The 17,133-nt window shown below is 47.1% G+C and overlaps 1 protein-coding gene across 1 annotated transcript; it reads right to left on the minus strand.

Moving 5' to 3' along the window:
• Window positions 1–143: 143 nt before the first annotated feature.
• IGFBP6 (insulin like growth factor binding protein 6) lies at window positions 144–3,782 on the minus strand. Its single transcript, XM_004774651.3, has 4 exons — window positions 3,359–3,782; window positions 1,277–1,416; window positions 971–1,090; window positions 144–489 (listed from the first exon to the last, which is right to left on the minus strand). Exons 1-4 carry the CDS (start codon window positions 3,687–3,689, stop codon window positions 367–369), a joined length of 714 nt encoding a protein of 237 aa, XP_004774708.1. The 5' UTR covers window positions 3,690–3,782; the 3' UTR covers window positions 144–366.
• Between the last annotated feature and the right edge of the window lie 13,351 nt (window positions 3,783–17,133).

Raw genomic sequence — 17,133 nt, forward strand, 5'->3', positions numbered from 1 at the left:
CCTCCATGTCTGTCCTGCTCCCATTCCCTGGGGGGTAGCTGGGAGAGGCTCGAGGGTTGGAAACCTCCGCCAGTGGCCGGAAAGTGGGAGAAAGAAGGGCTGGGGCTCCATACATGTGAGATGTAGAGACATAGAGACATAGGCCAGAGACCCCCAACACAGCTTTATTCACACCCAAAGCCCACTCTAATAATCTTCCCGTGTGTGGGGTCTAGGGGTGAGGGGGGACAGTGGGGGTAGGGCCTGAAGGTAGAGTATGGGGCTCAGGGCTCCTGAGTTACTCATCACTCAACAAATGACCCAAGATGGCAGCCCCATGCTCCTTCCAGGGGCCCTGATGCATCTCCCCACCCCAGCCCTCCAGTCTTAGCCGCTGCTCCCAGGGGGGCAAGAGGAGCTTCCATCGCCATCCTGGGACCCTGGCAGGGGCTGGCCCATCCGATCCACACACCAGCAGGGACCTCGGCGCTGGCCCTGGGAGGAGCGGCACTGGGGAGAGAGGCACAGAGGATCAGAGGGGCCACCATCAGACTCTGGCAGGAGGGACAGAAGGGCCCATGGGTACTGAGTCTCTTGTTCTGCTCTTCTCCACTCACTCAATTGGCCCTAGTCTTCCAGGCCTGAACCACAATTGTCGAGGTGTGGTTCCCAAACCAGCCTCGGCATCAGCACTAGGGACAGCTTAGAAATGCAAATTTTCCCTGTGAGTTCACAGCCCCTAGGCCCCTAGGTGACCAGAGCTGTCTCACCAGTGTGAGCCCAGGACTTAAGCATTCCTGAGTCAGGCAGTCTGGCTCCATTACTATAGCATGTGGCTGTTCTCTGTGTTTGTGTGGGTCCTAAAGTGGGAAGATCTTAAAGGCAGGGACAGTCAGTCTCCTTAATGCCCTTTGTAAGCGCCCCTCACCCCATCCCTGGTAGGCACCTGTGCTGCTGGACCAAGGGGCAGAGAGGAGACAAGGGGCCTCACCTGCCGCTTCCGGTAGAAGCCCCGATGGTCACAGTTAGGCACGTAGAGGGTGTGAGCCCCTCGGTACACCTCAGTCTGTAGTTGCTGGAGCACTGAGTCCAGATGTCTGCGGCACGGGCCCTGGGAGGAGGGAGAGCACGCAGCTTGGAACCAGCCCAGCCTAGCTTCACCATGCCATCCCTGGCTTCCCCAGGTGGGCTCCCAGGACGTGCACGTGGGAAAACTCTCCACGCCCAAGGGGACAGCCTGTGATGGGAGTTTCCAGGGCTCCCCACCCATCCGGCTCTCCACCAATCGCAAACGCACCATCTCAGTGTCTTGGACACCCCCAGGACTGGGCCGGCCGGCAGTGGTAGAGGTCCCTGGATTCCTCTGTTGGTCTCTGCGGTTCACATCCTGGGGACGAGTGGTCCCTGCTTGGGGTTTGCTCTCCTTAGGATTCTCTCCTACAGCCACAAGAGGAACGGGGGAGGAAGAGTCCAGAAATTGGGAGTCAAAGACCAGAACCAAATGGAAGAGAGCCTTGCTCACCCTGACTCCCTGAAGCGGGAGGAAGAAAAGATCTTTCCAAGTAGTGGAAATGAGGTCAGTTAGAACTTGCCTCCACCTGTACCTTCTTCTGGCCTCAGTTTCTCTCTCTGACAAAGAGGGATATTACCTTTCCTGACAATATGTCCAGACTAGTCTTAAGGCAGAAGCACTTTGGAAAGCAAACACAGAGTGTAAGCACAAATATATTGGGAGGCCTTGGGCTTGCAGTGAAAAGACCTGGCTGTTCCCCACAGAAGCCAGCAGGGGGTGCACCAAGCCAGGGAGATGAGGCAGAAGAGCAAGGGCTGTGGGGGGGTTAGCGGGGACCCAAGTGGAATGTGTGTCCCTGGCTTTAGACATGGTTACTTTTGGGGCACCGCAGTGGGGCCTCTCCCTTCTGGTCCCCCATATCTCAACCCACCTCAACCCCAGGGGTCCCAGGAGCCGGTACTCAGCCCTTGACCAGGACAGGCAGAGGACAGGTTGCAAAGATGCAGGGAATGAGGGACTTCTAACCTTCAGGCTGTTCTTGGCTCTGGAGAAAGTGTCATACATGGTGTCTGGGGAGCCTAGGAAAGCTCAGGACGGGAGGGGGTGAGGAAGTAAATTGGTACCACCAGGATGTCAGGGTGAGGAAAGGCAGGGAGGGGAGTATGCACTGCTTGGAACTTGTCCCAGCTGTAAAATTAGATATTATGGCCCCAAAGGGATCAGCTCTTCCTTTCCATGCCCAAAGACAAGCTCTGCTCAAGTACCCAGTCCTCAAGCCTAGACAGTTGCTCCCACTTTCCTTATACCCGTAGCTCAAGAGCCAGTCCCTCTGCAATCCTGATTCTGATCCTTCTTCTTCCACCCTTCTCAGACCTTGCCCCTCATTGCCTCCATTTAGCACCCTACCACAACCATGCTCCCACTACCTTCTCTGACCCACCTAGACAACCCTTTCTAGGAGGACCCCTAGCAGTCTGGACACAGGCATTTGGACTGAAAGAAACTCCCAGTTAACTTCTCATCCCTTCCCATGAAGAAACCAGGAGCCCCTGGGTGGGGGGACTGCTTTCATTTCCTGCCCTCCCCTGTCCTTGCTGCCCCCCATCTTTTGGATTCTGACTCACTTGTGTCCTACCCACCCAATGACTCAGACTTCTATTTTCCTCCCTGGGGTAGGGTGGGGTAGGGTGGGTGGAGGGTTCTGAGCAGCTTTAAATCATAACCCTGATTTGGCAGATTCCTTCTTTTCCCACCTCTATCCCCTTCTCTTGAGGCCCCCCGAGCCTGCCCTCTGACCCTAGTCTAGTCTGAAACAATTCTGGGTTTGGGACATCTTCTGTTCTAGAGCCCATGCTCAGGTGCTTTGGACACCCTGATATTAAGGGGAGAATGAGGGGCTATTTCTCAGTGTGTGCAGGATTTTGGAGTCTGGATTCCCTTCTCTCCTTCTCCAAATGGAAGCTGGGAACAACATCTGGGTCCTTTCTCCAGCTGGGAGTGGGGGATGGAGGTGGGGGGGATTGAGGGAAGGAGCAGGGATGCTGTGGCATATGGCATGGCCCTAAACCCCTCCATGCTCACCTTTCCCTTCAAGAGGAAATGAATTGGGGGTGGGGGGAGGTTCAGAGCTCAGACATTTCCCTGCTTTGTCCCCAGAGCCTGTAGCCACACCCCAACCTTCTAGCTGCTTCCCGCTCTTGTCCCTTCACACCCAAAACGTGCCCCTCCAACCAGCCCAGCCCCGGGCTAGGAAGAAGAAGCATCACAGTACAGAACCCAGAGGCTGGCAGGTGCCTGCTCTCCAGGACCCTGCCCGGGGCTTTGCAGGGCTCACGTGGGCGGGGCAGGGGCGGGGCGCCGACTCACCCTGGGGTCCGCGCGCCCGGCGGCAGCGGCCGCGGCCCAGCAGCAGCGCCCGCAAAGGCGCCTCCTCTTCCTCCGGCGGGTGGCACTGCAGTCCTGGGACGCAGTTGGGGGTGTAGACCCCGCACTGCTGCCCCTCCCTCCTGAGACAGCCCCCAGCTTCCGTACAGGCCTCCGCCGGTGGCCCCCCATTCTCCTCCTCCACGCAAGCCCCCGGACAACCCGCCTGCACCCCCTGCCCGCAGCCTGGGCACCGTGCCAAGGCGGCTTCTGAACGGGCAGCGAACAGCAGAGTTAGCAGCAGCAGGGGCAGCAGCAGCCTGTGGGGGGTCATGGTCAGGATTTTTGCCCGGTCCACTCCTCCCAGAGCCCTCGCAGCGCAGCTGCTGCCCGCCGCCGCCCCTCTGCCTTAAGTAGCCGCCGGTCAGGGGCCGGGCCCTTTAAGAGCCAGGTGAAGGGGGGGTGGGTGGGGGAGAAGGCAGGGGCATTCCCTAAACTGGGTGGGACTGGAGAGGGCCCCCCCCACCTGGGTCCTCCCCACTTTTCTCTCCCCCGCTCCCTTCCAAGTTTCTGTTTACTTCCCAAATTACTCTGATTTTTCTTGCTTTGTTCCCGGGACTCGTGGCCGGAATTTGGGAGCTGGACAGCTGGCTGGAGGCACTAGAGGGTGGGGAGGGGTGGAAGAAGGAGAGGGCGGGAATTGGGATGAAACAGAAAAACGTGGAGTCCGGTTCAAGTGTATGCATGGGGGATGAAGGGGCGTAGGGACTCCGGTGGGGAGTGAGGGGCCTATTGTCTGAAGGGAAGGGGCAGGGATGGTGTGTGGGAGTCACAGGAGAAATGTGTGCAAAGGGAAAAGACAAAAGGCCAGAGATGATGGATAATGGGGTCTTGGGAAAACCCACTGCTGAGGGGAGAAAGTAGCCTAAGGAAGAGGAGAGGAAGAGATGTTTGAGATGTTCTTATGGGAAAACGGGGGATGGGGGTCAGACTGGGTGAAGGTGGTAGAAGGGGTTGAGGGGAACAAGGGGAGAGGTGGGGAGAGGGTGGGGAGACACACTTCGAATGTACAGGCTTTAACCCTTGCATTGGGGTGGGGCCACCAGAATATTCTGGTGTGCAAGTGAGAATAGCTGAACACCCGGCAGGTAGGGACAGGGTAGTGGTGGGGGATTGGCCTGCTGCCATAACAGAGGTGGAGGGGGGTGGGGCAAAAGTTAGAGGAACACACACTCTGGGTGCTGTTGGCAACAGTGGACAGAGAACAGATTACCCCCCCCCCCAACTTCTGTCCTTTAGGTTAGCTTCCATTCCTTTCCTTTCTTAGAATCTGTCCCTTCACCCCCAGTATCAGCCACTGGGTTGTCTGGATTCCCTGTCGGGTTTTGCTCTGCCCAGGGGGCGCTGGACCGGCTGGGTCAGGGTATTTCTGTCTTCACTACACTGTCTACCAGCCCCTCACACCCACCTCCTCTCTCCAGGGCAGTGTCCCGCCCATCCCCAGCCCTCCTAGCTGAGCCTGCCTTCCCAGAGGCGAGAGGCAGGAAGAAGGACCTCTTGGCAGCTCCCGCAGGCCCTGCTCAGGATTACGCAACAAGAGCCATCTCATTCTTTCCTAAAACAAGGGCTCAGGCCAGTGACTTAAGTTTAAAACGCTGGGCCCCCAAGCAACAATGTCAGCAAGGGCTTCGGGAACTTTTATGCAAATACAAAAACAAAAACAAAAACAAAAAAAAACTTCACTCCCAGCACCACTCCACCCCCTGCTCTCGCTACCCTGGGACCCCAGAACATTAATTGGGGGAGCAGTGTCCTGTAGTAGCTGTGAGACACTGAGGCAGATGAGACAGGCTGGGAGGAAGAGAATTGGGGGCCTGGGAGGGCGAAGCTCTTCTCCACTCTGCAGAGACTCTGTGACCTGCCCCAAGCTGTGAGCCCAGGGTGGAGAGCTCTGTCCTGTCCCCAAACCCTTATCACTGTTTATTTTGCCCTGCGGATGGGCTCCAGCTTGTTGCTCCCGCATCGGACAGGAAGTCCAAAGGAAGTTTGGGATGAGAAAGAGATGGATGTGCTCCCTGCAGGATTCCAGTGTGACATTTTAAATGGTCATCCTTCTCCTTTGTGGGTTATATTGCAGGAGAGCCTTCCGTGGGAGCCTCTCCCATCCGCCCTTCCTTCTCAGTGCTCTCTTCTCAAACTCCCCATCCCCCCTCCCACATCACCACCGCCCTTACAAGAGATTTGCTCTGTTTATTGCTCCCACCTGCCCACCTTCTCCCTCCCTGCCCTGTGTGCCGGACGCCCAGTCCAGGACCACCACCACGCCGGGGGCACCACACTGCCCTTTCCCCCAACCCTCCAGCACAGACGTCCAGAGCTGCACTGTGTGGGCGTTGGAGTCTAACTAGTCTTTTTCTTGCAGACTGAGACTCTGGGATTTAGCTTTTTCCTCCCTCTGGGATGCCCTTTACCGCAGCCCTGGAAACAGTGGGAACCTCAGGACCTGCCAAGTGCTCAGGATGGAGCACAGGCCAAGGGGCAGACCTGTGGGACTCGAGCCTCCTTGTGACAGAAGAGTTAGCTGAAAGCTTTGCCAGGACTGTGAAAACAGGCTTTTCCAGAAGTAAACGCTGCTGGACCTCCTCCTTCTCTTGCCTGGGATGCTCTCTTCTCTGGCTCCCTTATGCACTGTGTCTCTCACACACACAGCCTGTCTGTCCAAATCCCTGACACCCCAGGGGCTGGCTTCCTTTAGAGAACAAGGGGTGAAGGAAAGGGCTTGCCTAGACCCTTCGAGCTTTGAGTCTGAGGAATGACAGTGATGGCCCATTTCCCAGACGGAAAGACCTGGGGATGTCGATCAGTGACCACATTAGGACGTGGCCCAAGTCTGGTGTGGGCTGGGTGGGAACTGTTGCGATAATCTCAGCTGGCCTCCAGCCTCCAGTTCCAGCAGTCTCTCTCCCACACAGCCTTCCTGTTGGTCCTGCGGTACCCAGTCCTCCTCATGTGACTCTCTCCTCCTCAGAACACCTCCGCTGAAATGCCAGGTCTCCTCCCTCCCATACGCATAAGGCACCTGGGTGGCTCAGTGGCTTAAGCCTCTGCCTTCAGCTCAGGTCATGATCCCAGGGCCCTGAGATAGAGCCCAGCATCCAGCATGGGCATTGGGCTCTCTGCTCTGCGGGGAGCCTACTTCCCCCTCTCCTTCTGCCTGCCTCTCTGCCTATGTCAAATAAATTAAAAAAAGACCTGGGCTCCCATCTACCATCCATGGCCCTGCAGACAGTGAACCTGAAAGCACTGGCTGGTTCAACCTCCCCAAAATCCCCTTGGTGGTCTCCCACCTCTGGGCCTGAACAGAGATTAGGAGAAGCAGATGTGCGGCCTAACTGATACTCAGAGGAGATTTCTTCCTCTGGACCCTATGCTTTCAGCTCCCAGGAATAGAACCCTCATTCCCTTCAATATACACCAAATTCTATCACCTCTTCCTCAGTGGCTGGGTCAGCTCTCCTCTTTCCTTTTATTTCATCCACATCGTTGTGTTGCTGTCTTAAATTTTTGTTTATCTTTTCATGTGCCCTACTTTTCTGGTTGGATTTGGAGTACTCTGAGGACAGGGGTCCCACATCCTCTTCATCTCTGGGCCACCAGCTACCATTTAAGGAGTTTGGAACTGATACAAGTAGAAGTTGGTGTTTTTGGTGGGAGCAAAGGGAACTGAGAGGTGAAGGGAGGAGCATTGTACCTCTTCTGGAAGCTCTACCATTGTTCCTGAATTTCTGGGCTAGTGCAGCCCATCCCAAGAGGTCTCCTGGCCGTCCCACCCCTTCAGCCCTCTTCTCTCTTTTCCTCTTTTTCCCCCTTGCTCTTAGGGTAACGGCCAGAGAGTCTAAAAGGCCCAGAGGACAGTCAGGGTACAATAGGAGAGGGAAACCTGGCCCCGGAATAAATTAAAGAGGGCTTTCTGGAGAATATGACTTTATACTAGAATTTGGGAGAAGAGATGGGAGGACAGCATGGCACTTTTCTAGACTGGGCTGGAGTCAGCCAGCCAGTTTGGGAACTGGGAATCGTTAGTAGACAAGGAGCAGCAACTGGGGATCTGAGATTTACTTCTTTGCAATTGAATGAATAAAAGTATATTCAGTAGATTCACAGAGCATCTATTTATGTGGATGTAAATAGGTTATATGGACACAAATAGGGAGAAATTATGCTCTCAGAGAGCTTAAGATTTATATCTGTCCATCCAACACATACTTCATAAGCACTTAAAAAAAAAAACAGGGATGCTATGGTATTCTGGGGTAGAATGTAGACTGTTGCAAATAAATCTAACTGTATTATAGTTCTATGACATAAATACAATAAAGGGGGTGGGGCAAAAAGTTGCTGACCTAAGTAACTTTAGAAAACAGTGTTTTGGGGCACCTGGATGGCTCAGTTGTTTAAGCATCTGCCTTTGGCTCAAGTCATGATCCTGGGGTCCTCAGATCCTCATTGGGCTCTCTGCTCACTGCTTCTCTCTCCTCCTCTCCCTCTGTGTTTTCTCTCTCTCTTGCTCTTGTGTTCTCTCTCAAGTAAATAAGTAATATCTTTAAAAAACCTCAGGGTTTTGCTGGAGAACTTTAAGGATAAAGATAAATGTACAGCATAATCTACATGAACACTGTGCTCTAGTTGATAAAGTTTCTCATGGGCTTATAGATTACAAATTTTTGAAACTGCTTTCATGTATACTTGGGTTGAACAAGTAAGTTATGGATATTGGGAAGTCAGATTTCCTTTTTTTTTTTTTTTAAGATTTTATTTATTTATTTGACAGGGAGAGATCACAAGTAGGCAGAGAGGCAGGCAGAGAGAGAGGGAGAAGCAGGCTCCCCAGTGAGAAGAGAGCCCGATGCGGCACTCAATCTCAGGACCCTGGGATCATGACCTGAGCTGAAGGCAGAGGCTTTAGCTCACTAAGCTACCTAGGCACCTGAGGAAACCAGATTTCTCACTGTTGGTGGGAGAAGTCACAGATAAGTAAGAGGGACAGGCTGGAATGTATCCTGTGATGTTTGGTTAGAAATCAGAGACCCAGTATGAACTCATATTTCACTTAATATATATACAGATGGGTGAATACAGAAGCAACTCTAGATATGTGTATCTACAGGTTTTAGTGTATGTATTATCTAACTCCGTTCTCTGAGTGGGCCTAGAAGCAATGGCACTCCAATAGCAGTGAGCACAACTAGCACCCAGATCTTGGTTTCTAACTACCATTCTCCAACAAAAGGAAGCAAAACTCTTTTGAGAAATAGCTGGTTCTAGGTCTGGTACAGGAAATACAAGATGAACTAGAACACCTTAGTATAAGAAAGTAAGGAAGTGCTCAAAAAACCAAAAAGATGGGAACATATTAAAGAGATGTAAGAACCAACCTGAAAGGACTCTCAAAGGTCAAAGCTGAAAAAAATTTTATGCAACCATTAAATAATATAATTTTGGATTAAATAAGGTAGAAAATCAATATACAAGTGCATAGGGATCATATTCATTTGCTAAGGCTGCTACAACAAAGTACCATTGATTATGTGTTTCAAAACAACAGAAATTTATGGCTTCATGGTTCTGGAGGCTAGAAGTCCAAAGTCAAAGTGCTAGGAGGGCCATGTTCTTTCTGAGACTCTGGGTAGAACCCTTTCTTGCCTTTTCCTAGCTTCTAGTGGTAACCATCTATTCTTGGCAACCCCTGGCTCGCAGATGCATCAGGCTAATCTCTGCTTCTGGCATCACATGGGCATCTTCATGTTGGCTTCCCTCTGTGTGTATCTGTCCAAATTTCCCCTTTTTACAAAAATACCAGTCATATTGGATTGGGATCTGTCCTAATGATCTGAACCTGGTTAAATCTGCGAAGAGCTTATTTCCAAATAAGATCATACTCGGAAGTACTGGGAGTTAGGACTTCAACATTTCTTCTTCGGAGGAATACAGTTCAGTCCATAACACTGATATAAATAAGTGGTTGAATAAACAAACAAATAAAAAAACAAACAAATGGGGACAAGAGGATAAATTTTCCTTCCAGGAGATTTCCAATGTATGTAGATACTCTGCTCTCCAGAAGGCAAGAACTTAATACCTCTCCCACCTTGGGCTAGACTTGGTGACCATGCTTCTAAAGAATAGAATACAGAGTGTTGTTTTTCCAAGAAAAGAGGGAGATGGGGTTAGGGAAGGAAAAATAGTAACTTCATAGGGAAGACATCTAGCAAACTCTACCTTAACCATGTGATCAAGGTTAACCTCACCAGAGTTGTCAAATGGGTATTCACGTGTCCCCTGATATGATGACATGGGAAACACTTCACCTCCGTGAATTTTTTCCCCACAAATCCATACCCCAATCCAACTATGAGAAGAATATCAGACAAATCCAGATTGCAGGACAGTTTAGAGGATACCTTGCATGTTTTCCTCAAGACTGTCAAGGTTATGAAAAACAAAGAAAGACTGAGAAACTGCCTCAGACCAGGGGAGACTGGGGAGAGATGACAATAAAAGCAATGTGGTACCCTGGATTGAATCTCAGAACAGAAAGAGGACATCAGTGGAAAAATGATCAAATTCAAATAAGTTGGGGCACTTGAGTGGCTCAGTGGTTAAATCCTCTGCCTTTGGCTCAGGTCATGATCTCAGGGTCTTGGGATCGAGCCCCACATCGGGCTCTCTGCTCAGCGGGGAACCTACTTCCTCCTCTCTCTGCCTACCTCTCTGCCTACTTATGATCTCTGCCTGTCAAATAAATAAATAAAATATTTTTTAAAAAAATTAAAAAAAACCCAAAACCACTTTTTTCAAAAGTCAGGGGGCAGTGAGTGCCTGGCTGGCTCAATTGGTAGAGCCTGCGACTCTTGATCTTGGGGTCATGAGTTCAAGGCCCATGTTAAGTGTAGAGATTACTTAAAAATAAAATATTTTTTAAAAATCCAAATAAAATCTAGAATTTAGTTTATAGCGATATACCAATGTTGGTTTCTTAGTTTTGACAAATATTCTATAGACACATAAAATAATATCAGTGGGAGGAACTGGGTGAGAGGTATTGGGGAACTCTCCATATTATCTTTGCAACTTTGCAATAAATCTAAAATTATTGCAAAATAAGGGGCTTATTAAAAATACATATCATAGCAATGGTTTAATCTCAGTTTCTTTTTTAAAGATTTTATTTATTTGTCAGAAAGAGAGAGAGAAAGAGAGGTAGAGGGAGGAAGAGAGAGCATAAGTCAGGGGGAGGGGCAGAGAGAGAAGCAGACACCCCGCTGAGAAGGGATCCTGATACAGGACTGGATCCCGGAACCCTGGGATCATGACCTGAGGCAAAGGCAGACACTTAACTGACTGAGCTACCCAGGCACCCCTAATCTCAGTACCCAAACAAACAAACAAAAGTTTTGTATGTCCTATACCCTGAGCTAAGGATACAGAAATAAGTAAGATGGGGCACCTGGGTGACTCAATGTGTTAAAGCCTCTGTCTTCAGCTGGGGTCATGGTCTCAGGGTCCTGGGATCGAGCCCCACATCGGTCTCTCTGCTCAGCCGGGAGCCTGCTTCCTCCCCTCTCTCTCTGCCTGTCTCTCTGCCTACTTGTGATCTCTGTCGAATAAATAAATAAAATCTTGAAAAAAAAAAAAAGAAAGAAAGAAGTAAGATGGCCCCTACTTCCAAGGAGATCACAGTCTACAGAGGATGTCCATATGAGCTACTGACAATGATAATGATAATAATTAATAATAATAATGCTAATAGTAGCTTATGTTATCTAATGTTTTCTATATGTTGAGAACTGTACTAGTACTTTACATTTAATGCTTACAGTAAGTTTACAGTTTATTATTCCCATTGTTCTTCCTATAGGAAAACACCAAGTCTTCAAAGAGAGAAGTGTTGGAGCAGGGGTTTGAACTCAGATCTCACTTGAACCCTCTGTGACCTGCCTTCTTGTTTCTGGCCTCCTACTTGCCTTCAGCAGTGTTGGCTGGAGGTCTTTGCTTAGAACCATCTACTGGGCAAATCCATATCCCAAAGGCCTCTTTATTTGTTTTTTTAAAAGATTTTATTTATTTATTTGACAGAGAGAGATCACAAGTAGGCATAGGCAGGCAGAGAGAGAGAGAAGGAAGCAGGCTTCCCACTGAGCAGAAAGCCCAATGTGGGGCTCGATCCCAGGACCCCGGGATCATGACTCTATCTCAGGACCCCAGGATCATGACTCTAGCCGAAGGCAGAGGCTTTAACCCACTGAGCCACCCAGGCACCCCCAAAAGGCCTCTTTAAATATGATTATCTTGACTGGGAGCATCAGTGGTTAAATTCTGAGCCTTTAATATGTTGCTATGGTCAACATGGCTATCAGAACATTAAGTATCAGAAGAAAGAATATGGGAAATAAACCAGAGACATTACCTAAGATCCTAATAGAATTTTACAGCTGTACCTGTTTCAAGCCCAACACATCTAAACCATTCTTTTTTTTTTTTTTTTTTTAGTATTTTATTGGGCGCCTGGGTTGCTCAGTGGGTTAAGCCGCTGCCTTCGGCTCAGGTCATGATCTCAGGGTCCTGGGATTGAGTCCTGCCTGCCTGCCTCTCTGCCTACTTGTAATCTCTCTCTGTCAAATAAATAAATAAAATCTTTAAAAAAAAATAAATAGATAAAATATTTTATTTATTTATTTGACAGAGATCACAAGTAAGTAGAGAGGCAGGCAAAGAGAGAGAGAGGAGGAAGCAGGCTCCCTGCTGAGCAGAGAGCCCAATGTGGGCGCCCCATCTAAACCATTCTTATTCTGTCCTCCCACAAACCATTCCTCAGCTTTCCTATTTTGCCAATGGTCTCAATACTTTCCCAATTTCCCAGTCATCCTCCACACTTTTTTCTTTTGAAATTACCTGGATATATCTGTTGATATTCCAGTTGGTTCTCCCATCTGGTCTTTTTTTTTTTTTTTTTTTTTTTTTTTTTTAATGTAGGTCCGTGCCCAGCATGGCCCAGTGTGGGGCTTGAACTTATGACCCTAGGATCAAGACCTGAGCTATCAAGAGTCAAATGCTTAACTGATTGAACCGCCCACGTACCACCCCACCCCCAACCTGGTCTGAAAGTGTTTCCATTTCTATGGGCATCCTGATGGTTTGGGGTTCTCATTGTCTTTCACTTGGACCAAGCCAATAGCTTCTTTTGGATTGCCCTGTTTTTACACACTACCTACTCGGTACCCAGACTATTCTCTCTAAAATGAAAAATAGAGCATATAATTCCTCTGCTTAGAAACCTTCAATGACTCTCTAAGAAATCCAGAATCAAGTCCAAATCCTTGGTTCTTAATCCACTTGTTCTATAGCCCTTATTATTACCTTACAAGAACCACCCACCCCTTGACCAAATATGCTCTTTAAATTCATACTTCTGAGCATTTTAAAAAATATATTTAATTTATTTATTTGACAGAGAGAGAGATCACAAGCAGGCAGAAAGGCAGAGAGAGAGGGAAGCAGGCTCCCTGCTGAGCAGAGAGCCTGATGTGGGGCTCGATCCTAGGACCCTGAGACCATGACCTGAGCCAAAGGCAGAGGCTTTAACCCACTGAGCCACCCAGGTGCCCCTGAGCAATTTTTTTAAATGAAGATTTTATTTACTTGACAGAGTGTGAGTGAGAGAGAGAGAGAGCGCGAGAGCACCAGCAGGTGGCAGGTGGAGGGAGAAGCAAGCTCCCGGCTGAGTGGGGATCCTGACTCCAGACTTGATCCCAGGACCCTGGGGTCATGACTGGAGCTGAAGGCAGATGCTCAACCGACTGAGCCTCCCAGGCACCCTACTCCTGAGGTTTTATTCATAATCACACTCCTAACTTTTCCCTTCTTCTCCAACCTTATGTTTTCTAATTTTTTATTATCAAGCTCTGGATGAAATTGAGTCTGTTCACCCTGATCCCAAGAAGCTCACAGTCTCTGGGGAAAACAGAAAAGCAAATCAACAATGTCACCACATAAAGATAGGAGGGACCAAGGACTAAGTGGCACAAAGGGAGAAGAACCTAAGTTTGTCTGGGAGAATCAGAGAGAAGCCTTCACAGGGGAGGTGATGCTTTGATTGACTCTTGAAGGAGTAGAAATTTCACAGTGAAGGACTGAGGGGAAGGCTTCTAGGCAGTGGGAATAGCACCTGTCTTTACCAGTTACATGACTGTTCATCTTGTATCTCCTCTCAACATCTCTTATAGTTTATCTTGTATTTCTAGCAGCTTTTCATATACCATATCTTATATTCTTCTGATTGGCTTATGAATGCCTTTAGGAAAGTGCCCACATCTTCTATTTCTTTCTCTTTTTTTAAATTAAATTAAAAATTTAAAAAAATTTTAAAATAAACATATAATGTATTTTTATCCCCAGGAGTACAGGTCTGTGAATCACCAGGTTTACACACTTCACAGCACTCACCATAGCACACACCCTCCCCAGTGTCCATAACCCCACCACCTTCCCCCGACCCCCCTACCCAACAACCCTCAGTTTGTCTTGTGAGATTAAGAGTCACTTATGGTTTATCTCCCTCCTGATCCCATCTTGTTTCATTTATTCTTTTCTTATTCCCCAAACCCCCCATGTTGCATCTCCACTTCCTCATATCAGGGAGATCATATGATAGTTGTCTTTCTCCGATTGACTTATTTCACTAAGCATGATACCCTCTAGTTCCATCCACATCATCGCAAATGGCAAGATTTCATTTCTTTTGATGGCTGCATAGTATTCCATTGTGTATATATACCACATCTTCTTTATCCATTCATCTGTTGATGGACATCTAGGTTCTTTCCATAGTTCAGCTATTGTAGACATTGCTGCTATAAACCTTTGGGTGCACGTGCCCCTTTGGATCACTACGTTTGTATCTTTAGGGTAAATGCCCAGTAGTGCAATTGCTGGGTCACGGAGTAGTTCTATTTTCAACTTTTTGAGGAACCTCCATGCTGTTTTCCAGAGTGGTTGCACCAGCTTGCATTCCCACCAACAGTGTAGGAGGTTTCCCCTTTCTCTGCATCCTCGCCAGCATCTGTCATTTCCTGACTTGTTAATTTTAGCCATTCTGACTGGTGTGAGGTGGTATCTCATTGTGGTTTTGGTTTGTATTTACCTGATGCCAAGTGCACATCCTCTATTTCTGTTCCTCTGCAAAATGCAAAATGCAGGTTGTAAAACCTACTTTACAGAATTGTTGTAAGTGTGTTAGGGGAAATTCATGTGACATACTGGGTAGGTACTCAGTGTTTTTGTCTTTGTTTTCCTATAACGCATAAAGTTCCTGGCCCACACTAATGTACTCAGCATTTAATGAATGAATGATCCTACCCTGGTTCAAAAATCACTTTCACATCTGAACTCTGGGCTTTGAGAGGCCTCATTGGATGGGAAAAGATCCTGATCTTTCAGCAATGTTTCAGCAGGGCAAGGATACTAGCCTGTGAGAGCTAACCAAATAGATGAGAGCTGTTCAGTCTGAAGAGGAGGCAGAGATATTCAGACAACTCAAGTTCACTGAATGCTTACTTATATTTTGCATGATTCTCACAATGTTCCATTATCATCTCCACTTTGCAAATAAGAAGACCTATTTAGAGATGTTAAATACCTTGCCAAAGGCCACATAGCTAGATGGTGGGATCCACTGGATTCCGAGTTCAATGCTCTTTTCACTTCAACCTAAAAACTTTCATGATGCAGAAAAACATGAAGACTTTGGATAAGTTAAACACAGACTTCTTTGCTAAATTATCTAAATAGTCAAACCACATGTAACTTCTAGAGCTAGAGAGAGGTTATTTTAAGGCAACTAAAAAGAAGGTAGCCTTATGTTGGGGGTAGGGTGGGAATAAACACAAGAAATGTATTATTATGATATACAGCACAGACTGAAAAAGGAAAGAAGTTAGGAAAGAATTAATAAGATCATATGTAAAATATCCCTGGTAAGTCACGAAAAGACTAGACCTTCTCTTTTTCTTCTTCTTGAGCTATGAGAATACTCTCAGCTTAAGTCTGGGCTCTTTCCAAAAGCAACCTGGGGCTGATTGAAGTCTGGGTTCCTGCCCTTTTTGGTAGGCCAGCTGTGCCCTCTTTATAACCTGTCTCTGGCAAAGCTGTTGAAGAAAGTATCCTAGGCTGTAACAAAACATTGGTCATAGTAAATATTTCTTTTTCCTCCCTAAAATTTTGGCCTGAAAGCCAGAATTTAATATTAAACAACCAGAGTAAGTTAAGGGGGGTAGCAATTAAATCTATTACATCACCATCAAATATAGTTGACCCTTGAGCAACATGGGTTTGAACAGCACTGGTCCACATATAAGCAGATTTTTTTTTCGATAAATACAGGATAGCACTATGAATGTATTTTCTCTTCCTTATGATTTTCTTAGTAACATTCTTTCCTCCAGCTTACTTTGCTGTAAGAATACAACATATTTGTATAATATGCAAAATATGTGTTAACTGACTGTTTATGTTTATGTTCTGTTATGCTTATGTCATTAGTAAGCCTTCTGGTCAACAGTGGGTTATTAGCAGTTAAGTTTTGGGGGAATTAAAAGTTATATGCAGATGTATCATATTTATCAGGAAAAACCCACACATAAGTAGATCTGCACAGTTCAAACCTATGCCACTCAAGGGTCAACTGTACTCTTTGGGAAAGACTGAATAACTGTCTCAGATTGAGGAGACTAAGGAGACATGACAAGGGAATGTAATGTCGGATCCCAGATTGGATGTTGTACAAGGAAAAGGATATTAGTGGAACAACAGGTGATGTCTGAATGAGGTCTGTAAATCACTTAATAGTGTTATACCAACATTAATATCCTGGTTTTCAGTAATTATACTATGGTTATATAAGATGTTAACATTAACATGTGGAATTCCATGCACAAGTATAAACTGTTTCAAAATTTAAAAAAAAGTATTGATGGTTTATTGACTTAATGCAAAATCTAAAACCATGAAACTTCTAGAAGAAAACACAGAACATTTTGTGACCTCGGGTTAGGCAAACATTTCTTAAATGGAACACCAAAAGCATGATTCATAAATTAAAAACTTTGAAAATTTGTACATCTTCATGATTATGAACTTCTGCTCCTGGAAGAACACTGTTAAAGGATGAGAAGACAAGACACAGACTAGAAGAAATGTACATCACATATTTGATGAAGGATTTGAATTAAAAATATATAAAGAACTTTCAAAATGCAGGATTAAGTGAAGCCACTCGATTTTTAAAACCGGACAAATGACTTGCACAGATATGGCCACTCTCTTGATTGTGGACTTATTAGGATTAGTTATGGATTAGCCTCAGGATCTTCACCTACAAAAAGGAGACATAATAAGATTCCCCATGGAAGACATATGGATGACAAGTATGCATCTGAAAAGATTTTCAGTATCATTAGTTATTATGGAAATGCGAATGAAAATCACAACGAAATACCACTACATCCTACTAGAATGGCCACAATGAAAAAGAATGACAACACCAGCTTTGGAAAGGTTGGGGAACAAATGGAACATTCATACGCCGCTGATAGGAATTTAAAATGATACAAGCATTTTGGAAAACAGTTTGGCAATTTCTCAAAAAGTGAAGCATACATCCACCACGTGGCACAGCCATTCCTTCCTAAGGGTTTCCCAAGAGAAGATGAAAAGTACGTCCA

Source organism: Mustela putorius, unplaced genomic scaffold (genome assembly GCF_011764305.1).
Source record: "Mustela putorius furo isolate JIRA1106 unplaced genomic scaffold, ASM1176430v1.1 tig00537227_pilon_pilon_pilon, whole genome shotgun sequence".
Classification (NCBI taxonomy): domain Eukaryota; kingdom Metazoa; phylum Chordata; class Mammalia; order Carnivora; family Mustelidae; genus Mustela; species Mustela putorius.

Excerpts from the sequence above, each read along its gene's own strand:
- IGFBP6 (XM_004774651.3), bottom strand. The coding sequence starts at position 3,689 with ATGACCCCCCACAGGCTGCTGCTGCCCCTGCTGCTGCTAACTCTGCTG. Across the intron at positions 1,091-1,276 it reads GTGTCCAAGACACTGAGATG|GGCCCGTGCCGCAGACATCT; the intron begins GTGCGTTTGCGA and ends CCCTCCTCCCAG. Across the intron at positions 490-970 it reads GCTTCTACCGGAAGCGGCAG|TGCCGCTCCTCCCAGGGCCA; the intron begins GTGAGGCCCCTT and ends CTCTCTCCCCAG.